Source organism: Pteronotus mesoamericanus, unplaced genomic scaffold, assembly GCF_021234165.1.
Source record: "Pteronotus mesoamericanus isolate MK-2021 breed Mesoamerican mustached bat unplaced genomic scaffold, CSHL_Meso_final scaffold_705, whole genome shotgun sequence".
NCBI lineage: Eukaryota > Metazoa > Chordata > Mammalia > Chiroptera > Mormoopidae > Pteronotus > Pteronotus mesoamericanus.
The window spans coordinates 10,243,568-10,267,901 of NW_026555326.1; the positions used below are offsets into that span (position 1 = coordinate 10,243,568).

The following is a 24,334-nucleotide window of genomic DNA, read 5'->3' on the forward strand; positions in this document are numbered from 1 at the left end:
GGGGCTATGATGGGAGGGCTGAGAAAGGTTCCAGGTTTTAGAAGGTCAAAAAACCTTCAGGATTAGTGGCTCTGAACAGACTACCAGGTCAATAGAAATGAGCTAGCTTGGTCCCCCTGGAAGTCTCAGGAGCCAGCAGAGTGTCCAATATCCCCACAAACCCAAAATAAAGTAGAGAGGAGGGTGTCACCTCTCAGTTGCCTTCACTTTAGGGAACCAGGGGACTCATATCTGTATCCCATCCACTCCTAAGAGCCCCAAAAGGTAGTAGCACCTCTGTATCCCAAGCCCTGGCACATAGCAGGCACTTAATTAGGGTTTGAGGAATGAAAATGCTGGGGCCTTTCTAGATGGTACATGAGGAGAAATGTGGGTCTGGAAGAAATGAGTGGGGGTGACAAGGGGAGACACCTCCACACCCTGGCAGGAGGCCAAGACTGAATGAGTCCTCCCCATTTCAGAGAGAAACTAAGGCACATGTTCCAGAGAAAAATGTCTTCAAAGGAATCTGTCAGCCAGCCCCACAGCCCCAAGTTTAGGCAGCCAGCTCCCTTGGCTGGCCAGCCACTCTGGAAAATGTAAAGTACTATCTAAACGTGATATGTTATTAACACTTTAGAAATATTTAACAGCCACCCAGCTGGAGCTGGGAAATGAGTTGTTCCTCCTGCTTTCTGGCTGGGGGATTATTGTTGGAGCCAAATGTGACAGCTGTGACATGTGACTGAGGGACAAAGAAAGGTGGTTGAGGGTGGAGGTCATGGGCACTCACCTAGGACAGGTCCTGCGTGCTCTTCCTCTATTTGTGGTCTTGAATCAAACACTCAGCCCTGACCAGTCAAGATGGCTAAGCTGACCCCTGCCTTTCCTACCTCTCAAAACTTCAGAAGTCCCTGGAAGAAGGCAGATAGAGCTGTGACCCAGCCTCTTATGTCTAGGCCACTGATGCTGCACCTCTGCAGGTACAGCTTGAACCTCATGAGAGTCACAAGGGCAGAAAATCTAGATGGATGATGGGCCCTAAGTCACTACTACAGGACTTCACAGATGAGAGTATAGAGAAGGCTGGGGAAGAGTGCAATGAAGAGAGAGCTGAGGGAGTGTCCTGGATGGATTGAGTGGATTCCAGGCAGGCCCTGATGTGAAAAGGGGAATGGTGTTGACAAAAAGGGACTGGTTTTGCATAACTGGCTGGAAGGAAAGGACTGGGTAGGAAAGGAAGTTGGGGGGCTATACCTTGGGCAGAAAGGAAGAAATAGGCACTGAGCTGCATCCTCTTGTCATTGGAGAATCACCAGCCATGGAACACGGAGGAAGGAGGGAGGGGAAGGAGAGTCTTCCCTGCAAAGACCAATGCCTGCTCTGTGGTAAGAAAGGCCTCATGTGGTGGATGTGGAAGAGGGAAAGTTGCCAAAGTTGCTGCCATCCCCATCCCAGGATCCAACCCTGGTCTACCTTGAGGTGCTGGGCTCCTGTCCATGTGCTCTGTTGGCAATGCAGGCAGCTTGTGATTACACAGGGGACAGAGACAAATGAATTTTCAATTAAAACCTGAACTGAGGGGCACATAGATGCAAATGCAGGGGGGTTTGATTCTTTTCTAAGCCAGCCTTCAAAATCTGCAGTGCCTAGAAGAAGATGTAGGGAGAGTGCCTAGGCAGTCCTGGTGCTATATAAATTCTACTCATAATTACATGACTTTCAATGCCGTGATTGGGTTAGCCAAAAAGTCTGTATGTTTTTTTTCCCATAAAATAAGGACACATTTTTCATTATTACTAATAACTTTATTGATTTGGATATTTTGAGTATGTTGGCTACCTCCCACATGGTATGACATTCATTGTTCTTAATTAATGTCTTGATTTGCTCACTATCAACTTCAACTGGTCTAACCAACCATGAGGCTTTTTCCAGTGAGAAATGTCCAGCACAAAACTTCGCAAACCTATTTTGACACATTTGATCGGTCATAGCACCTTCTCCATACACTGCACAAATCTTTTTTGTGTTTCAGTTGCATTTTTACCTTTCTTGAAATAATAAAACAAAATAAGCTAAAGTACATATTTTCTTCCATCTTCAATATTAAAATGGCTACATAAAAATTCACCAATTTTGATGTTTATTTAAAATGCATGCTGATATGACAGCTATCACAATATAATCTAACAAAATTGTTTTGAACGAAGTTTAAGAAAACTAAGCACTACTAGGGCCATCTTACAGAAAAAACCAAATGAACTTTTAGGCCAACCCAATATTTGCAAGTTACATAAATTAACAGTATGTTGACATTCCCAAGAAGGTGCTTGGACAGCCAGGACACAGGGAGGAGGCTGCTGCATCTGCCTATGAGGCTGGGAATGTCTAGACTGCTGCTCCTCTACTTCTCAGCAAAAATCCATGATATTCAGGCCTGGACCTGCCAGCTCATCTTTTTGGGACTCCCAACACTGGGATCAAGGAGAGTGGTCTGTGGAGCTGTGGAATAGATGTTGGTGGATGACAACAAATATCAGGCTATAGGAGCTGAGACTCCTACAGGAGCAGAGGCTCTCTCTGCTTCCTGAGTCTGATCTCTTTCCTCACTCCCATCTCATTCAGGAGGACCAACAATAGGCTAAGCAACCCTGAGCTGCGTCCTTCTCATTTAGTCAGTTCAAAGTTCTTGGAGCTTAGATTCAGTCAAGTGCCAGCTCTGCCTCTCAGGGCCCCAGCTGCATCAAAAGTAAAACAGGAATAGTGAATGGCCCAAGAAAGGAGGCAGCAAGAAAGCACAAAGCCCTCACTGAGAATGCCTAATGAAGTGCATATGCCCATCATACCCCACCTCCACTCATAGTTTATGCAGTAAGCTTGTCAAGGTCAGGAACTTCACCTTCCCCATCTACTGTTTCAATGTCCCCAAGTACAGGCCTCTCTGTAGGAGTAGATATTTGATAAAATAAATCTTTGTTGAATTAAACAGAATCAAGAGAGATAGGGCATGGAGAATTCTAATGTCAATTTAGTGGGGGTAGATTTTTGCAAAGAGAACAACAAACAACACCTGCTAGGTTTGAACTCCAGCTCTGACATTTACTACTAGGGAGACCATGAATGAGCCAGCATCCCTTCTCAAGGCCCTGGTTTCCTCATCTGAAGTGGACATGCTGCACATATCTGTAAGATGCCTCCAACTCTTGAGACGGTATAACAGTGAGTGGGTTCTGTGAACCATTCTGAGAAAATGCCATGTTGAGTTTCTGGAACAGACTTAGGTTGGTCAAAAGCATGTTACTCGGGACTCAGCAAGCTGTTTGGGATAATCAAAAATTATATAATACTAATAATGATGCTTTCACAAACATCCACAGGCAACTTGTTGAAAAGAAATCTGGCGGCGTCACCACCATTCCCAAGAGAGAGGCGGAAGGGGATGTTAATGGGGATGAAGCTGAAGTGAGCCCTGGCCAGGTACCTCAGTTGGCTGGAATGTAGTCCCATAGAACAAAAGTTGCAGATTCAATTATGGGTCAAGGCACATACCTAAGTTTCATATTGGATCCCCGATCAGGGCATGCACAGGAGGCAACTGATGGATGTTTCTCTGATGTATCTCTCTCACATTGATGTTTCTCTCTCTCTCTCTCTCTCTCTCTCTCTCAAATCAATAAGCATATTCTCAGGTGAGGATTAAAAAAAAAAAGAGCCAAGGTGAATGATGAACCACAGAAATTTTCCAGGTTATCTGTTAAATTTGCTCCTCCAAAGCCAGAGCCCAAGGCTAAAAAGGCTCCTGAAAATAAAGGAGAAAATGTATCCAAAGGGAAATAGGGCAAAACTGATGATGAATAACCCTGCAGAAAAAAGAGATGCCAAAACAGACCAGTCACAGAAGGTTGAAGGTGTGGGAGATGCCAAGTGAAGTCTGTGCATTTTTGAAAACTATGTACTTCTGGTGACTGTACAGCTTGAAATACTACTTTTTAATCAAGTTTTATAAAAATGTAGAATTTTCTTTTACTTTTATTTAAAGCAATGTTGTTAGCACACAAGACACTTCATTGTTATTTTTTGGGGAAGGACATATATCACCAATAGAATGTCTCCAAAGCTGAGTTGACATGGGAAAAAGAAAAAAAGAAATAAAAACATAAACCCTTTACCTTTTAGTTTCAAGAGACTTCCTCTTGTTTCCTCAGAGAAGAGATCTCTTGAAGTTGACATGTTAGCTACCTTGGCACAAATATCTTGTGGTGTGGAAAACTGTTTTTTTATGTCCCTTTCTCACTCTCCACTTTAAACATAGACTTGAATCGCTTAAATTCAAAGAACCGTAGGGACCTGACCCCCGAAAATTGGTTACCACTATGTCAGGCAATCTGGCCTTTTCAGTGTCACCAGTGAGACGGCATCCCTCAAAAAAGTAGTTCCTACCCTGGCTAGTGTGTCTCAGTGGATTGAGTGCCAGCCTGAGAACCAAAGAGTCGCCAGTTTGATTCCCAGTCAGGGCATATGCCTACGTTGCGGGCCAGGTCCCCAGCAGGGGGTGTGCGAGAGGCAACCACACATTGATGTTTTTTTTCCCCTCTTTCTCCTCCCCCCCTACAAATAAATAAATAAAATCTAAAAAATTTAAAAAAAGCAGTTCCTATAAAAGAACCTATGCATCCCAGTGTTCATAGCAGCACAATTTACAATAGCCAAGTGCTGGAAACAGCATAAATGCCAATCAGTAACGAGTGGATCAAAAAACTGTGGTACATTTACAGAATGGAATACTGCAGAGCAGAAAGAAAGAAGGAACTCCTACCCTTCGAGACAGCATGAATGAAACTGGAGAGTATTATGCTAAGTGAAATAAACCAGGCAGTGAAAGACAAATACCGTATGATCTCACCTACAAGTGAAACCTAATCAACAATACAAACAAGCAAGCAAAATAGAACCAGAGACATGGAAATAAAGAACAAACTGACAGTGACCAGAGAAGAGGAGGGACGGGATAAGAAGGGAAAGAAGGGTAAGGGTCAAGTCAAAGAACATGTATAAAGTACCCATGGACAAAGACAATGGGAAGGATGATTGAATGTGGAAGGTGGGAAGCAGGTAGGGCAGGGGATAGTAATGGGGGAAAAATGGGGACAACTGTAATTGAACAACAAAAAATTTTTTTAAAATATTAAAAAATAAAAGCAGTTTCTGCTTTACATTGTGGACCTACAGATAGATAATTCTTTTCATTTCATTTCCTGAGAGTCAAGGTAAACTTGTGAAAGTTGTTCAACATGCTTAATGTATACATTAATTCAACATTGTATAATGTTAACATTGTATAATGTTAAGCCTCACTATAAGTTTTCCCACTCTGAGCATTAAATGAAGACTTCATTTGGTTTCATAAAGGCTTTATGATTTTGACAGTACATTGAAGAAGGGAGTTTGAAAGTTGTATTCTATTAACGATCGTCTGCCCATGTCCTGCCTGAAATACCATGATTGGTCATGAAAAATATCTTTAATAAAGCTGGACACAGTATGGCTTGGGAAAAATATCTTGTATATAACTTCTATGGAAGAGTTTCTTTTTTTTTTTCTTTTAAATTTATTTATTTATTTTAATAAATAAAATAATACATCTGTCTCTGCCTCCCCCCCACCACTTTCCTTTGTCCCCTCCATCCTTCCCTCCCTCAGCTCTTCCCCTTTGGTTTTGTCCATGAGTCCTTGTTATATGTTCCTTGACTTTCTCCTTCCCTTCCCTTTCCCTGCACCCCCCCCTTCCCTCTTGTCCCTGTTGATTTCTTTTCCTTTCAGTGTTGCTGGTCATATTTTCCTTGCATCTTTGTATTGTTGGTTAGGGTCCGCTGATAGGTGAGATCATATGGTATTTCTCTTTCGCCCCCTGGCTTATTTCAGTTAGCATAATGCTCTCCAGTTCCATCCATGCTGTCACGAAGTTTAGCAGTTCTTTTTTTCTTTCTGCTGCGTAGTATTCCATAGTGTATATGTACCATTACTTTTTGATCCAATCATCTACTGATGGGCTTTTAGGTTGCTTCCAACACTTGGCTATTGTAAATTGTGCTGCTATGAACATTGGAGTGCATAGGTTCTTTTGTACTGGCATGTTGGTGTTCTTAGGGTATAGTCCCAGCAGGGGAATCACTGGATCAAAAGGCAGTTCCATTTTCAGCTTTTTGAGGAAATTCCACACTGCTTTCCACAATGGCTGCACCACTCTGCATTCCCACCAACAGTGTACAAGGGTTCCCTTTTCTCCACAGCCTCGCCAGACCCTGTTGTTTGTTGATCTGTTTATAATGGCCATTCTGACCGGTGGGAGGTGGTACCTCACAGTGGTTTTGATCTGCATTTCTCTGATGGTTAGTGATACTGAGCATACTTTTAAATGCCTCTGGGCCCTCTGTATCTCCTCCTTGGAAAAGTGTCCACCCAGGTCCTTTGCCGATTTTTTGATTGGATCCTTTGTCTTCTTGGAGTGGAGTCGAGTGAGTTCTTTATATATCTTGGCGATCAAACCTCTATCTGATGTATCATTAGCGAATATATTTTCCCATAGGGTTGGCTCCCTTTTCATTTTGCTGATTTTTTCTTTAGCCTTCAGAAGCTTCTTATTTTGATGAGGTCCCACTTGTTTATTCTTTCCTTGATGTCCCTTGCTTTAGGAGACATATCAGTGAAAAAATTGCTGTGTGGGATATCTGAGAGTTTCCTGCCAATGTTCTCCTCTAGCACTTTGATGGTGTTGTGACTTATATTTAAGTCTTTTATCCATCTTGAGTTTATTTTTGCGTATGGTGTCAGCTGATGATCCAATTTCAATTTTTTGCATGTAGCCGTCCAGCTCTCCCAACACCACTTGTTGAAGAGGCTATTATGGCTCCATTTTATGCTTCTGCCCCCTTTGTCAAATATTAGATGTCCATAGAGACCTGGGCTTATTTCTGGGCTTTCTATTCTGTTCCATTGGTCTATGGGTCTGTTCTTGTGCCAGTACCAGATTTTATTTATTATAGTGGCTTTGTGGTACAGTTTGATGTCCGGTATTGTGATCCCTCCTACTTTGTGTTTCTTTCTCAAAATGGCTGCGGCTATTTGGGGTCGTTTATGGTTCCATATAAATTTTTGAAATGTCTGTTCTATTTCTGTGAAATACGTCATTGGTATCTTAATAGGGATTGCATTGAATCTATAAATTGCTTTGGGTAGTATGGACATTTTGAGGATATTAATTCTTCCAATCTATGAGCACGGTATATGCTTCCATTTATTTGTGTCTTCCTTAATTTCTTTTTTCAATGTTGTATAGTTTTCTGCATACAGGTCTTTTACGTCTTTGGTTAAATTTATGCCTAGGTACTTTACTTTTCTTCTTGCTATATCGAATGGTATTTATTTTTTGATTTCTTCTTCTTCTATTGCATTGCTGGTGTACGAAAATGCCTTTGATTTCTGAATGTTGACTTTGTATCCTGCTGTTTTGCCAAATTCACTTATTAGGTAGAGGAGTTTTTTGGTAGAGTCTACAGGGTTCTCTATGTACACTATCATGTCATCTGCAAACAATGATAGCTTTACTTCCTCCTTTCCTATTTGGATGCCTTTTATCTCTTTCTCTTGTCTAACCGCTGTGGCTAGGACTTCCAATACGATGTTGAAAAGAAGTGGTGAGAGCAGACATCCTTGTCGTGTTCCCGATCTTAGTGGGAAAGCTTTCCGTTTTTGCCCGTTGAGTATGATATTGGCTGTAGGTTTTTCATATATGGCCTTTATTATGTTGAGGAATGCCCCATTTATTCCCATTTTGCTGAGTGTTTTGATCATAAATGGGCGCTGTACCTTATCGAATGCTTTTTCTGCATCTATTGAGATGATCATGTGGTTTTGTCTTTAATTTATGTGATGTATCACGTTTACTGATTTGCATATATTGAACCATCCCTGCATCCCTGGGATGAATCCCACTTGATCGTGGTGGATAATCTTTTTAATGTATTGCTGGATGCGGTTTGCCAATATTTTGTTGAGGATTTTAGCATCTATGTTCATCAGCGAAATTGGCCTGTAGTTTTCTTTCTTTGTGGGGTCTTTATCTGGTTTTGGGATCAGGGTGATGCTGGCCTCATAGAAAGAGTCTGGAAGTCTTCCCTCCTCTTGGATTTTTTGGAATAGTCTGAGAAGGACAGGGGTTAGCTCTTACTTAAATGTTTTGTAAAATTCTCCTGGGAAACCGTCGGGCCCTGGGCTTTTGTGTGCTGGGAGTTTCTTGATGACTGCTTCAATTTCCCCAGCTGTTATTGGTCTGTTCAAGCTTTCTGTTTCTTCCTCCTTCAGTGTTCGAAGATTATACTTTTCTAAAAATTTGTCCATTTCTTCAAGGTTTTCAAAATTCTTTGCATATAATTGTTCATAATAGTTTCTGATGATCATTTGTATTTCTGTGGTATCAGTTGTGATTTCTCTCTTTCCTTTCTGATATTATTAATTTGGGTCCTCTCCCTTTTTTCCTTGCTGAGTCTGCTTAAAGGCTTGTCAATTTTATTTATCTTTTCAAAGAACCATCTTCTGGATTGGTTGATCCTCTGAATTGTTCTTTTTGTCTCTATGTCATTCAGTTCTGCTCTAATCTTGATTATTTCCTTCCTTCTACTTGCTCTGGGATTTATTTGTTGTTGTTTCTCCAGTTCTTGAAGTTGTAGTGTTAGGTCTTTTATTTGAAATGTTTCTATCTTTTTTAGGTAAGCCTGTATTGCTATGAACTTCCTTCTCAGGACCGCCTTTGCTGTGTCCCATAGGTTTTGGACAGTTGTCTGTTCATTTTCATTTGTTTCCAGAAATTTTTTGATTTCTTCTCTTATCTCATTATTGACCCATTCATTGTTTAATAGTGTACTGTTTAGTCTCCATGAATTTGCAAGTTTTTGAAGTTTCTCTTTGAGGTTGATTTCGAGTTTCAAGGTCTTGTGGTCCAAGAAAAAGTTTGGTATTATTTCAATTTTCCTGAATTTGCTGAGCCTTGCTTTGTGACCTATCATGTGGTCTATCTACGAAAAACTGCCATGAGCATTTGAAAAGAATGTGTATTTTCCTTCTTTGAGATGTAAGGTTCTATATATGTCAGTTAAGTCTCTTTGATTCAGTGTGTCATTCAGCGCTGCAATATGTTTATTACTGTTTTGTTTAGAAGATCTGTCCATTTTTGACAGTGGGGTGTTGAAATCCCCTACTATCAGTGTGATGCTGTCTGTATCTTTTTTGAAGTCATCCAACAATTTCTTTATAAACTTGGGGGCTCCTATATTGGGAGTGTATAAGTTTACAATGTTGATGTCTTCTTGATAGATTCTTCCTTTAAGTATGATAAAGTGCCCCTCTGGGTCTCTCTTTATGGCCTTTGTTTTGAAATCTACTTTGTCTGATACAAGTATGGCAACCCCGGCCTTTTTCCCTTGCCCATTTGCTTGGAATATTTTTTTCCTTCCCTTTACTTTCAATCTGTGTAGGTCTCTTCCTCTGAGGTGGGTCTCTTGTAGGCAGCATATGTGTGAGTTATGTTTTCTTATCCATTCAGCTACCCTGTGTCTTTTGATTGGGGCATTTAGTTCATTCACATTGAGAGATATTACTGATAGAAACTTACTCATCTTTTCTCTTTGGACCTGTGTTCCTCTCTCTCTCATTCTTTTCTTTCATCTGCTTAAACTGGTCCCCTTAGTATATCTTGAAGTGCTGGTTCGGTATAGATGTATTCTTTTAGTCTTCTCTTGTCCTGGAAACTCCATATTTCCCCTTCTATTTTAATGGAGAGCCTAGCTGGGTAGAGCAGCTTTGGCTGTAGGCCCTTGCTTTTCATGGCTTGGAATATTTGTTGCCATTCCCTTCTGGTTTGTAGTGTTTCTGTTGAGACGTCAGCTCCTAGGCGTATTGGGGACCCCTTGTATGTTACTTTCTCCTTCTCCCTTGCTGCCTTGAGGATTCTCTCTTTGTCTTTGACATTTGCCATTTTAATGATGATGTGTCTTGGAGTGGACCTCCTTGGGTCCTTCTTGAGTGGGGTCCTCTGTGCCTCCTGGATCCATGAGAGCCATTTTCTCCTCAAATTAGGGAAACTTTCCATCATTACTTTTTCGAGGAGGTTCTCTATCCCTTGCTCCTCTTCTTCTCCTTCTGGTATCCCTATTATACAGATATTATTGCGTTTCAGGTTGTCCTGCATTTCCCTAAATGCCTCTTCATTCTTTTTGAGCCATTTTCTATTTTTTGTTCTTTCTGGAAGCTTCTTTCTACCTTGTCCTCCATCTCAATGATTCGATCCTCTGCTTCATCCAGCCTGCTTTGGATTCCTTCTACTGTGTTCTTCAATTCAGAAATGGTATTCTTCATATCCTCTTTTGTCTTCTTGATAGTTTCTATGTCCTTTTCCAGGCTGATATAGTTTGCTGTAAGATCCTGATAGTTTCTCTGCAGTTTCTCATAGTTCTCTTTGAGCTGGCTGAGCTCATTGAGCTTCCTTAGAAGCATTGTTTTGAATTCAGTATCTGATAGTTCCCTTGCCTCTATTTCACTTAGCTCTCTCTGTGGGGAGTCCCCTTTTCCACTCATTTGGTGGGAACTTCTTTTTCTTCCCATTTTTGTGAGAGTCTGTTAAGTATTTTTGTCATTTTCCTTCTAGGCCTGCCTCTGATGATGTCAGTTGTTGACCCTAGAGGACCTTGGGTTGTTTGTTTGAGCCTTCCAGGAGTCTAATGCCTGTGTCTGACTCCTGCTTGGAGCAGCTCTGTGACCCCTTCGGTCAGGGCTCGGCTATTTTTTGGGATCTCTCTGCACTCTCACACGGGCTCCTTGAGCGCGCTCCCAGCGCGGCAGGATCCCCCGCCTGCCTTGGCTCCCACATGCTTGCCCCAGACCAGGGGGCTTATTCGCGACCTCGCATACTCATCTGGCCCCCTGGCCAGCGAGCTCTGCGGCACTGGTCAGTTTTGGGTCTTCTATTGTGTGTTTTCCCTGCTTTTGGCTCTTTGGGTGCGTTGCTTGGCCTCGCCAAATGGGGACTATGGAAATGGGAGGAAGTCAGCTCCAGGACTCTTCGGTTAATCCTGTCTCTGGTCTCTCCTCCAGGGACTCTGGGCAGCTCTACTAATTTTGTGGGCCGCTCCGCAATCGCGGGCGGGCGGGTCAATTTACGCCTGTCCTTGCCGCTCTGTGCACTCCCTCGCAGGCTGTATCAGTGCCAATCTGTAGGAGGCCTTGCCTGCTAGTGCAAGCATTCACCAGCCCTTGGGGGTGACACACACGCTCGCCAACCCTCGCCGGTCACTCGGCGCAAGTGTGAGCGCCTACACTGGGTGTTTTGGGGGAGTCTATGTGTGCTTTTCAGCTTTTGGCTCTTTGGGGGTGTGGCCTCTTTCTGCGCAATGGAGACTATGGCAAGGAGAAGGAGTCGGCAAGGAGAAGGAGTCGGCAAGGAGAAGGAGTCCGGACTCCCCGGTTCCTCCTCCCGTTCTTTCCCCAACACCTCCGTTTCTAGTCTCTCCTCAGGGGTCTCTGGGCAGTTCTGTGACCCGTTCTGCCACGGATCCACCACTTGTGCGGCCTGCGTTTCAATCACAGGCAGTCTGGTTCCTGCGCGCCCCTCTTCTGCCTCTTTGGGGTCGCACCTTTCCAGCCCACCATGGAGACTACAGAATGGGGGAGGGAGTCCGGACTCCCTGGTTCCTCCTCCAGTTCTTTCCCCAACGCGTCCGTCTCCAGTCTCTCCTCAAGGCTCTTCCAGCCAGTCTGCACTCAGCCCCGCAGCTCACATGCGCACAAGCTGTGTGCGGAGGGCACAAATGGCAGGTTAATTGATTCCCTTATGCCCGAGGGAGATGGTAGCTGCAGAGGGGGAGGTGCATTATCATGGGGCTCCACCGGCTGGCGTGTCAGTTCTCTTCACAAAGTTTTCCTCACCAGTCTTTTCCCAGGCACCAGCTCACCCTGCTGCCGCCTCTACCCAGAGATCAAGGAGGGTGGCTGCCACTGCAACTTTTCCATTGGCCCTTTAAATGTCTCTTTGCATCCCCAGCCACCTGTCTCTGGCCGAGAGCGCCCCTAAGCTTTTTGGGGTTGCATTTTGTCTGTATTTTCTTGGCTTTAGCTGCTGTAGTTTAGGGGTCCCTGTTTATGATTCAGACCCCATTCTTCTCAGGGGAAGCTAACTGGCCGTTTCAATGTCCCTCCGTTGCCAGTGCCTGTGGGCACCCAGCCCACCCTTTCGAGCCTCCACCGCACTTCTCACCTGTCGGGATGTGTGAGAGTAGAATCCACTGTCCACGGCACCAAGGTTCTTCTCCCACTATCGCTCCACTGCTTTCCAGGTGATTACTCCATTATTTAGTTGAAATTCCAGTTTGGTTTGGGAGGAGGTCAGCGTGACTCCCATTTACTCCTCCGCCATCTTCCCCGACTCAAGAGTTTCTGTCAAGTTGAAGCTGTCTGTCCTCACCTATCTCAGCTCCAACCTATTTCCAAGACTTTCTTGATTACTCTTCTAGCTGTGTTTCCAGCAAAAACTAGAAAAACTCAGGAGTCTGAACAGGAAGAAAGCACAAAGTTCAATTCTAATGTATTCTAATCAGCAAACAAGTATCGGAGACCTATGTGTCAGAGTTTATGCTTAGCACCAGGCTCAGGCCACTTATCAGCTCTGATGTTTAAGGGAGAAAAATGATTAATTCCTTTGGTGGGAAAAGAGACAGTGATTATGAGAGGGGTCTTTGCAAGGGACAAAATTTACCTTTGAACTAGGAAATCTGAAAGTAAAGAGATCCTAGGCACAAAGAACAAAGGCAGAGAAGTGTGTGGTGTGACTGAGGAAGAATGTGGCATGGCTGGAGCTCTGGATATTAACGGAAGGGCTGAATTTTGAGGATTAAAAGTGATAATCCCATCCCTGGCCAGTGTGGCTCAGTTGGTTCAGCATTATCCCATAAACTGAAAGGTCGCTGGTTCGATTCCCTGTTGGGGCATATACCTGGGTTATGGGTTCGGTCCCAGGTTGAGGTATATGCAGAAGTCAGTCAATTGATGTTTCTCTCCCTCTCTTTCTCCTCCCTTCCTCTCTCTCTAAAATAATTTTTTTTAAAGTGATGATCTCAAATGAACTTGCAAGCTACATGTGCCTGGCAATTATGAAGTGCTGCATTTTCAAAAAATGGGCAAAGGACGTGGGCAGATGCTTTTCCAAGGAAGAGATACAGAGGACCCAGAGGGTCCAGGGACATTTGAAAGGATGTCCAGCATCACTAGCCATCAGAGAAATGCAGATCAAAACCACAATGAGCTACCACCACACACTGGTCAGAATGGCCATCATAAACAGATCAACAAACAACAGGTGCTGGTGAGGCTGTGGGGAAAAGGGAACACTAGTACACTGTTGGTGGGAATGCAGACTGCTGCAGCCACTGTGGAAAGCAGTGTGGAATTTCCTCAAAAAGCTGAAAATGGAACTGCCTTTTGATCCAGTGATTCCCCTGCTGGGACTATACCCTAAGAATCCCAAAACACCAATTCAAAAGAACCTATGCACCCCAGTGTTCATAGCAGCACAATTTACAATAGCCAAGTGTTGGAAGCAACCTCAATGCCCATCAGTAGATCACTGGATCAAAAAACTATGGTACATTTACACAATGGAATACTACGCAGCAGAAAGAAAAAAAAGAACTACTAAACTTCGTTACAGCATGGATGGAACTAGAGAGCATTATGCTAAGTGAAATAAGCCAGGGGGCGAAAGACATATACCATATGATCTCACCTATAAGCGGAACCTAACCAACAAAACAAAGATGCAAGGAAAATAAGTCCAGCAACACTGAAAGAAAAAGAAACCAAGAGAGACAAGAGGGAGGGGTGGGCGGGGGAAAAGGAAGGGAAGGGGCAAATCAAGGAACAGAGAGCAAGGACTCATGAACAAAACCAAAGTGGGGAAGGACTGAGGGAGGGGGAGGGAAGAGGGGCAGGGGAAATTGGTGGGGGGAAGGCAGAGACAAATGTATTTGGAAAAATAAATAAATTAATTAAAAAATAAATAATGAAGTGCTACATTTTTACTGTTTACAGAACCTAAGAAAGGACTGGTAGATGGGCATCACAGTATTGCAGGTCTTGAATGCTGTTCATTATTCATCCACTCAAAACTTAATGTGCATTTACCCTCCTGTGTTGCAGGCACTGTGCTGGAGGCTGGAGATAGGAAGTAGAATCCCATATGCCTCCTCTCAAATAATGTAAAAGGGAGTACAGACTTTAACAAAGAATGTACCATGGGGTTATAGGAGCCATGATGGAAGTATGAAAGGGATATAATGGACACACAGAGAAAGGATCAATTTAGCCTGGGGTGAGGGTTGGTAGTCAAAAAGGCTTTATTGAGGGGACATCACTTAGATTTAAGACTTGACAATGGAAGGAGTTCACTAAGCAGATAAGAGGTGTATGGGGGTGGATAAGTTCCTCCAGGCACAATATAAATGTGAGCAGAAAAAAAAAAGGCTCAGAAGTATGGAATTTTGATGGACTAAGGCATCTGTAAGTGGCTCTGATTAACTAGAAAAAGAGAGAGGGGACAGAAATGGGATAGGAGAGGGTAAGCTGGGCCAGATTATATACACTTTTAAATGCTGGATCAAGACTTTGGATTTTATCACAGTGGTTAAGGGAAATGAATGAAGAATTAAATAGAATACTCTGCCGGTAACTAGGGAAGGGTAGGCACAGTTGGGGAGCTGCAGCACTGCTCCTGGACAGAAATTATAAGGACACAAAACTAAGAAAGTGGATAAAAGGAAACAGAATAGATATAAAATATATGAAGGAGGTAGATTCAATAGGATTTAATGGTTGGGAGAATGCGGAAGCTAAGGGAAAGGATAACATTTTCATTTTGGGTAATCAGATATTGGGCAAAGGCAATTATGGGAAAACTCGAGAAGGACGCTGTGGTGGTAGATGTTGAGGCAGGAGATATGAAGGAAGAAACTCCAGAGGTGCCCCAGGGCTAAGATAAAGAACATGGATAAAGGATGGAGACCCTGTTCTAAGACTGGTAGTTCCTGCTTTCTGGAAAAGTACTGAATCCTAGTGAATCAAGAATGCACCTGAGCAGAAGATGCTATCTGCTCCCTGTTTCATTATAATATCATTATAATAAATTAGCATTGTAGGACCACCCCCTCTTTCCCGGTGGCCAATCAAGGAAATCAGGGGAGACTATATGCACAGTAACTTTAAAGTAATATAACTACTTGTACATGTGCAATAAAAGCTCACCAAAACTAGCCAGGAGACCCGCCCTAAAAAATAAAAGCCCTCTGGCCCCTGAGGTCAGGGCTGTTTGGCTGTGCTCTGCTCTGCTTGGAGTTGGCCTGCTCCCATGTTCTGTGTGGCTTAATAAATCTATTTTCTCTTGCTTTCTGCTATAAACTCTGTGTGTTTGGTTCAATTTTTTGTCTGCGATCACCAAGAACCTGGTTATCTGTGCCTACCGGTGACAACGTGGCCTGGCAATCGTCCAAGGTCATTCTAAGGAGTATGGACTTTATCCTGTAGGTAATGGGGAGCCACTGTTGGGTAGATTTTCAAAAAATTACTTCTGTACTCATTGCAGAGAAAGAGGAAGCAAGGCAGAAGGATGAATTAAGGGAAGGGAGAGAGTGGGAAAGAAAAGGGAGTTGGGGTACCCATTTACTATGTCCCTCTAAGAAGGAGAGAACCACAGGTCAAGTGTAGTGACAGTTACTCTAGTGTTGATGGTGTTATGGCTATGTGTTGGTTGTTGGTAATGTTGACATTTATGAGAATTAAGTGAAGTATACACATAGTAAATACTTTAAAATATTATCTGTTGTCAAATTGCTATTACTTCATTAATGTCAACCCTGACATTTATGAGCATTTGTTGCATTACCATAAGCCACTAATAATAATTATAAAATAACTTATCTGCGATTGTAGATGACAAAAATTAGAAAGAGGCAGGGGTCAGGGTTCTCATGTCTTCCCTTGTTTCAGGAAAGGCCATGGAAGGAGAGAAAGCCCTTCTAGGTAGAGGGAACGACATGAACACAGGCACAGAGGCAGGAGGATCACATAGACTTTGGGTATGAGTGTGAGCAAACCTTACAACAACCACACTGGGCCGTCTGTGCACCCTTGCCATCTGCTCACCAGGGTCCTTCCCACATCTACCATCAAAAAAGCTGAGGATATTCTAGCCAAAACTAAAGGCTGAGGACAGGGACTTTGTTCTGAACAGTAGTAAGCAGATGCTCTTTCTCCCCAATAAAGTATGCTACAGCAGGAGAAAGGGGTGGGGGTAGACATGAAGGAGAACTTCCTTACTTTCAAGTTTTCAAGAATTAAGAAAAGATTCGGAAAAGTTTAGACAGTGAGACCAGGGAAGGATCAAATGGACACTAGCTATCTGACTGCACTCTTCAGAATCACAAAATGATTAGAACTGGAGGAAACCCACAAAAAAAGATCTAATCTAGATAAAAAACCTGAGGCCCCAAGAGGTGAAATGAGTTTCCCAAAGTCTCAGAGCTGGTCAAAAGCAAAACGAAAAGCATAACTTGCTTTGTCTGGATTCCTAATCAGGTGCTATCTCCACCCTTACTCCCACCCCAGTTCCCCATCACGATAAAGGTCTATGATCACAGAACTTTCACAGTGCTGAATGGCCTCCTGGTATTCAGTGACTCCTGTGTTTACATTACCCTCCATCTGATTTCCCTGAGTCCTTGCAGAACCCTGAGATGGAGAGGACTGTGGTGGATCCTCTGTTCTCACCAGAGGGCTGTGGTGTGGGTCACTACTGTGGCATGAGGTACAGTACACATCAGAGTGTAGCAGTCTCTGGAACCCAGGCATTCCTGGACAAATGTTCTCGAGACTTTCTCCAACCACACATCATATATATGCACACACATGCATGCATATGTGCACATGCACACCCCTCACCCTCAATCTCCACCTCCAGCCATTGAGTTTTGGCTTTAAACCTGAAAAACTGCTAAGTTCTTGGACTTTACCCAAGGAATTTCCAAGAATTTCTCACCAACACTTGAGACCAGCTCGGTTTATAAAAGCTATGACTCTGACACTGACCCTGGCTCACAAACTGCTGTGATCTGAATATCTTCAGCCACATTTCCTTGGTTCTTCTGCCCTATGGACTCTGCTCCTTGCCCACCCTCATTTAAACTGAGCATTCACTCCAGACTCTTTCTTTTGTCTTATCAACATCCCCTCTAAATGTCCCAATTCTATTCATCTCTCTCCTATCTATCCCTCTCCATGTAGACTCTCTTGTTTGAAGTCTTTGTAATAGCTCTCCTGGACTATTGTATCAATCTCCTTATTGCCCCCTCTGCCTCCAGCTCTTAAATACTTTCTGCATACAGTTGCCAGAATGATCTTTCTAAAACACAAATCTAAAATCATCATGCTATAAAAAAAAACCCTTTTAATGGCTCCCCAGTGACTTCAGATGAAGTTCAAATTAGGTCAGGTCCTGCCAAACCTAGATGCTAGTCACCTCTTTAGCATCATTTTCTGTTCTCTTCGATGTGCATTGTACCTTCTAGAAATCCCCAAGTGTCAGACATACTTGTACACTCCAAGAAGCATTCGACCTTAGAGCTCTGCCTTATCATGCTCCCTTCTCCTACCACTTGGCTCAGTATTCTTCATCCTTCAAGACACAGCTAAGTCTTAGTGCCCCAGGAGCCTTCCTGAAAATCTCCAGCCTTGAGGACAGCTGTTATACTTTTAATTTATTCTCATATTGACCAAGGGTGGCTGGCTTTTAGTAGACTCTCAACTAACATTTGTTGTACATATTGAACTGAACCCAAAATTTGACTTCCTTCTCCTTTTCTACATCCTAAACCACCTTGTCCTACAGATATTTTTTACATTCTGCCTCCTTACTTGCAAATCCAAGTTTTTCTTCTCTAATGCAACTCAAAGGCCCCCTCTTCCAGGAAGCCTTTTTTGATAAGCTCCATCTCACCTTCTCTAGATATCTGTAAGCTCAGTGTGTACTACATTCCTTAGCATCTCCACCTTACCTTTCACTTCTTTCTTAAAAGTAAGCCCTACACCTATGAAATTGGACTGCTCATTCTTTCTCAAAGACAGTAAATGCTTTGCACTCTCTTAGTCTTGTCATACTATTTCCCACCCTTGTAATTCCTCATTTAGCTGTGGGGTGAGTCTTTGCAGCACTCAGCGTGTTTTCACTGTAACAGATGCTCAGCTGTGGTTGTTAAGGGCCTGCATTGTACTGCTAATTTGTATGTTTTATGTTATTTTTGTATGTGTACATATGTATATATTCCCTTTTCCTTTCTTAGGTGTTTTACTTCACCTCCCTGTACTCCAATTTGAACATCTCTGAGATGTCATCCTGCTTTGATATTCTGTGATTCTGTATCTGTGAGTTTACGGGGGGAGATCTTCCTCCACATCTTCAGCACAATGGAGGCTCAAAAAGATCATGCTGAATGAACTGAGCCCCTTTCTTAGTTTTTCTCTCTCTCCTCCTTCTTCCTCTTAAGAGAGGCAGTAGGCCATAGCAGCTCAACATGTTTACTCAGTTGTGAGCTCTGTTCCTCATCTTGGGGCAACGTACTTTACTTCTCTATGCCTCAGTTTCCTCATTTGTAAAATGGAAATAGCAGTAATAGTAGTATTTCCATATAGATAGTAAGCCAGAGGTAAGTTTTATTAGTATTGTCCTATTCTTACTTCCATCTTTGTTTACAGTTTTTGGATAGCTCACTCTCTAATTCTCGATTTAACAGGTCTCATCAACATCAGAGGAACCCAAGGACGGCTGGTCCACAAAGCCCAAGGAATCTCAGTATTAAGCCACTCTTCAGTTCCAGAGATCTGGAAATAAGACAATTGGGTGCAAGACTTAAAGAAAAAAAAAGAAAAAAAGAAAAAAAGAAGAAGAAAAGCCAGTTGGGGTCAGAGAGAAAGAACAGGAGAAAGTTTTAATTAGAGTAGACTAAAGTGTGGGAATGACTGAGAAAATCTAAGAAATCAGGGGAGGGGCACGGGTTATAAAACATGTCACAAGAGACCCACACTTTGGCCCTAAAGCATTGCTATGCATGTATCAGCAGAGCAGCCAATAGTGTAGTTTAGTGCTGGGCAGCTCTGGGAAGGGTGTACTTAGGACTTGGGGCTCATGGACTTAATTCTGGCCCCATTTCCATCTTTATAATAATTTTGTGACCTTAGGCAAGGCTCACTGCTCTGTGCCTCAGTTAACTCTACTATAAAATGGATCATAGAATGATCATGACAGGGCAATTGTGAGGATTAAATGTGTTCTATAAATGATAAAGTACCACCCATATGTTGGTCATCATTTTTATTAAGGCTGAGTCTATATGGCCTAGTCATCTAGAAAATGTACCTGATAACTGAGGTTCAAGTGCCTTTTAGGCTTCCTTTATTTAGGCCAAATAGGTTCTCAGTTATCAGAAGGTGAAATATTCTTAGTGGACATTTATGGCTCCTTTGTCCAGCCTGACCTTTCCCTGAACCCCATTCCTCACCCTGTACCCCTTCCCAGTCAGACACAGAGGCCCTTGTCAGCTTTTTCCATGCTGTATTACAATTGTTTGCTTGTGTAGCTCTCCTCCACTAGCCAGAAGGAACTGTGTCTTCATCATGACTTTATCTCTGTTGCTAGTCACATAGTAGGCATTTAACATTAATTTCTCGAATGAATAAATAAATGGACTCACAAAGTTCTTATTTAGGCTGCACTACAATCCTCCTCTTTGTAGCTTCTAACCAGTGATCCTAGCTATTCTTTCTGAAGTTCCAGAAAACAAATCTAATTCACTTCCATATGATAGTATTTTAAGTATGTGAAGAGTTCTGACATGACCCCAGAGTCTCCTCCTCTCATAACCGAACATCCCTGGTTTTTTGAACTTCTACTTCCTCTCCCTCAGCATCTACATACATCTCTCTGGACCCCATATCCAGCTACTGCCCCATTTCTCTGCTCCCCTTTATAGCAAGACTACTTAAGAGAAGTTTGTATAATAATTCTTCTTTCATTCTCTCATGAATTCACACCAGAATTTTTCTGGTCAAGGTCGTCAGTGACCTTCAAATTGCTAAATCCAACACTAATCTTCATCTTAGTCTTTATCTTCCTTGATGGATCAGCAGTATATGTGACAGCTGATCATTGTCTCCCGGGGCTCGCAGAACCCCATGCTTCCCTGGTTCTCCTACTCTCCTGCCCCATCCTCTGTCTCCTTTGCTAGTTTCTCCTTGTCTTCCTGTTGGAGTGATCTAAGGTCCCAGAATCCTGTCCTTTGTTCTCTTCTTTCTCTCCATTCACTCCCTCAGCAAATTCATCCAGTTACATGGTTTTAAATACCAGCTCTATATCGATGTTCTAGCAGATGTATCCAGCTCAGATCTATCCCTCTATTTCCTATAACATCTGTCAAATTTTTTATTTAACATCTTTACTTAGTGTCTAATTGGCATTTCATACTAATATGTCTGAAACTGAGCTCCTGATCTTCCACCGTAGAACCTGGTCCTTTCAGTAAATGACAACTTTATTCCCCCAGGTCCTCAAGACAAAACTTCAGGGTCATCCTCCACTCCTCTCTTTCTCTCTCACCCTGCATCCATCCAGCGGTAAATCCTACTAGTTCTGATTTCAAAATAATTCCAGAGATGGACCTGTGGACAAAAAAAGGTGCCGCAATAAATCATAAATTCCTAACTCGGCAGGTCATGGTGGGCAGTCATTCCCCAGGCCTGTAACTTCTATAATAAAAGGATTTTAAGCAAGCCCTGTCCATTGTCCTTGTGTAACTGGGTTAACATACCTTTGTAATGCCAGAAGTAATATCCCCCGAGGGCATAACCACCCTGGAGAGAACACAAAATCTTAACTATTCTGTAACTCAATCTCTGTCTTGCATTCTCAGACCTTCAAGTACTCTGCCTTACATTTCCTCCTTAATTCAAAATGCATAAAAGAAATTGCAAACTGTTTTTCTCTGGAGCATTGGAAGTCTTGCTCCCCAGCTCAATTTTGACTCAGATAAACTCTTATAAAAATTCTCTATAGGTTTGGATGTTTCTTACGGTGACAACCACTTTACACTGCTTTTCCTGGTACCCTTGTTGCTCATGCCATCATCTTGTGTCTGGATTACTGCAGTAGCTACCTAATAGTTTTTGCTGCTTCCAAGCTTTCCTCACACAGTCTATTCTTGATAAAGCAGCCAGAAAGACTAAACAGAAATTATATTACTTCTGCTGAAAAGCTACAGACTTCTCATTTCATTTAAAGTAAAAATCCAAGTCTTTGTGATTGCTTCAAAGTCAATGTCTTGCCTTTGACCTGGGTTCCTGGGACAGAGGTTCTAAATCTTTGGAATTTCCCAAATTATCAGAGTGTCTTTGTTATTCATGGTGGCCCCTTGGATTACAAGTGGGTTTATGCTAATGAAGTGACTCTGGATGGAAGCTGGTGCTGCTGAAAAGACCAACCATGTTATTAGAAGGTTGGGGCTTGGGGTTATGGATATCAACCTGACCTGCTGACCTTCAGGAAAAGGAAAGAAGCTGAAAGTGAGCTCAATCACAAAGCCCATGATTCAAAAATGAAACTCCAATAAAAACTCTGGACACTGACAGGAAGTTTCTTTTGGTGGGAGGGTGAAAGCTTGGTTCAACAGGTAGAGGACATGGAAGCTTTGCACCTGGGACACTCTCAGACCTCTTCCTATGTATGTCTTTGTTTGGTTGTTCCTAAATTTTACCTTTTATAATAAAACTATAAGTATGGCACTATCCTGAGTCTGTGAGTTGTTTTATCAAAGTATCAAACCTGAGGGGGCCATGAGGGGAGCCCTTGAGTTCATAGCTAGTTGGTCAGAAATATGGGTGGCCTGGGGACTCACAAACATGCCTCTGGCAACTGAAGTGAGGACTATTTTGTTGGGGGCTGTGGCCCTTAACCTGTGGAGTCTGTACTAATCCTAGGTGGTTATTATCAGAATTGTGATCTGTGTGCATGTGCACATACACATACTCACATCTTATTTCTATTACTTGTGCCTTTGCTCAGTTCACTACATTCATGACAGATTTTTCTCAAACACATCAGGCACACTCCAACCTCAGGGACTTTGCATTTAGTTTTTGTTCCTTCTTCTTGGAATGCTTTTCCCCCTTAATATGTCTTCTTTCTGACATTCCTTAGATTTTTTTTTTTTCAGTGATCACCTTCTGAGTAAGTTTTCGGTAACCACACTACTTAAAACTGCACCACTGATCTACCACATTCCAGATTCCCTTTCTGTTGCTTTATTATATTCTCCAAAGCATTCATTGATATCCAGCTTATGTGTTTTACTATTAATTTATTTTTTGTCTCTGTCTCAGAAGCCTTATGAGGTCTGTGAGAGTAAGAATATTTTCTCCTGAAGAATATTGTCTTCACTGCTACATCCTCAGCACTTAAAGAGTGCCTGGTGCTTTAAAAACACTGAATGAATAAATAAACATTAGGATTTATTGAAGTTTTACCACTGTCCTCCTTTAGGGAAGTCCAGTTTGCTCACTTCCCCTTAAAATGGGTATCCAGAAAGGATGGAAGCTCTTCTGGAATGGACCTCCAAGTGCAATGCAGAGGACCATCTTCTCCTTTCGAGGCAGGCAGAGGTCAATTCACCTCCTCTGCCACTTTTTTATGCGCCTTTTACATAATGCTTTCTATATATGGCACTTATCAGACCATGCAGACATTGCTTGTTTTCAAAAAGGCAGGAGCTACATCCATCTTGCTCACTTTTGTGTATTTAGCATGTAACACATTTCCTAGCATTGCATTGGCATTCATTTCACATCTGCTAAATGAATGAATGAATGAATGTTGAAGACATTAAGCTTGATATTTTACATAGATAGTCTCACTGAATCCTCAATACCTACCATAACAATGCATATTATTAACCCCATTTTACAGATGGAAATGTGGAAGCTGAAAGAAATAAAATAATTTGTCTAATGTCATAAAGCTAGTAATTTGCAGCACTAGGATGAAAAATTAGGATTAAACAATAAATATTCTATGAAGGACTCATGGACAAAGCCAAAGTGGGGAAGAATTGAGCATGGGAAATGGGGGTAGGTAGGGCGGAGGAAAACGGTGACAGGAAAATGGAGACAAATGTATTTGAACAATAAAAAAAAAAGTCTTCTGTCATCAAAGAACCTGATCATAACTTCAGTGCTGTATTGTCTTAATGATAACATGACCATAGACAAGTGAAGTAACCCCTCTGAGCCTTAGTTTCTTCATCTATAAAATATGACTGCAAAGATTAGATGAATTAAAGTATGTAACGTGCTTAGCAATATTAAATGCTATGTAAGTGGTAACTATTAGCAAAAATTATGATTGTAAAGTGACATAAAGCTGCATTCGCCTTTTTGTGATCTATACCATGGTTCTCTGCTCACCTTAAGCTGGTTAGTAGTTGGCACCCTCCTTCTCCTGGAAAGGAATACATGATGTCCAAACAGGAATAGCCACCAGCCAACAGGCACAAGCTGCCAACAGCCCCAGACCCTCTCAGGACCCCCACAGCTGGTTTTGGTGGAAGCACAGGTGGGGAAGAGAGCAGGTGAGGAGAACTCACCCAATACCGTGGTTCACAGTTCCCTTCCATGGCCTCCTCAGTACCTCTTCAAAGGTACATTTTCTGTTTCTTCCTCTTACCATAAGCAGGGACCAAGGAAAGTCTCATCTACAGCCCCTGAAACTTAACCATAATGGGATACCCCAGCTAGGGGAAAATGATGAATAGAAGTGACAATGGTTGGAGAGAAAAGGTGTTTATTTGGGGAGGCTGACTTCTCAAAGCTACACCTTGGGCTCCCCAAACACTTAGTGTTCCCAGACACTGAAGTTTTTATACCCTGAAAGGGAGCAGCCAGGCAGAAAGACAAAGGCCATATCTGACCCAGGCTTGGGTGCAAGCCACAGATTGGGGAAGGGAGGAGCACAGAAGGGGTCAAGCAAAGAGTAGAGGTTAAACATGAGTAGGAATGGGGGTGGGGTGGTCTGGAGTCGAGTGTTCTTAAATTTTTATTTTATTTTTTAGTTGATCTTAGAAAGAGAGAGAGAGAGAGGAAAGGACAGTGAGTGAGTGAGAGAGAGAGAGACATCATTTATGCATTCATTGGTTGACTCTTGTATGTGCCCTAACCTGGG

General features: G+C 42.6%; 2 protein-coding genes across 2 annotated transcripts in view; one reads left to right on the top strand and one right to left on the bottom strand.

Annotated features, from left to right (window-relative positions):
- Positions 1–24,334, bottom strand: part of KIRREL1 (kirre like nephrin family adhesion molecule 1) — a 79,447-nt gene that overhangs the window by 35,430 nt on the left and 19,683 nt on the right. The window lies entirely within an intron of this gene.
- Positions 844–3,910, top strand: LOC129062086 (non-histone chromosomal protein HMG-17-like). Its single transcript, XM_054562849.1, is given in 4 exon segments — positions 844–962; positions 3,360–3,444; positions 3,700–3,833; positions 3,835–3,910. Coding segments are annotated over 4 exon segments (414 nt in total).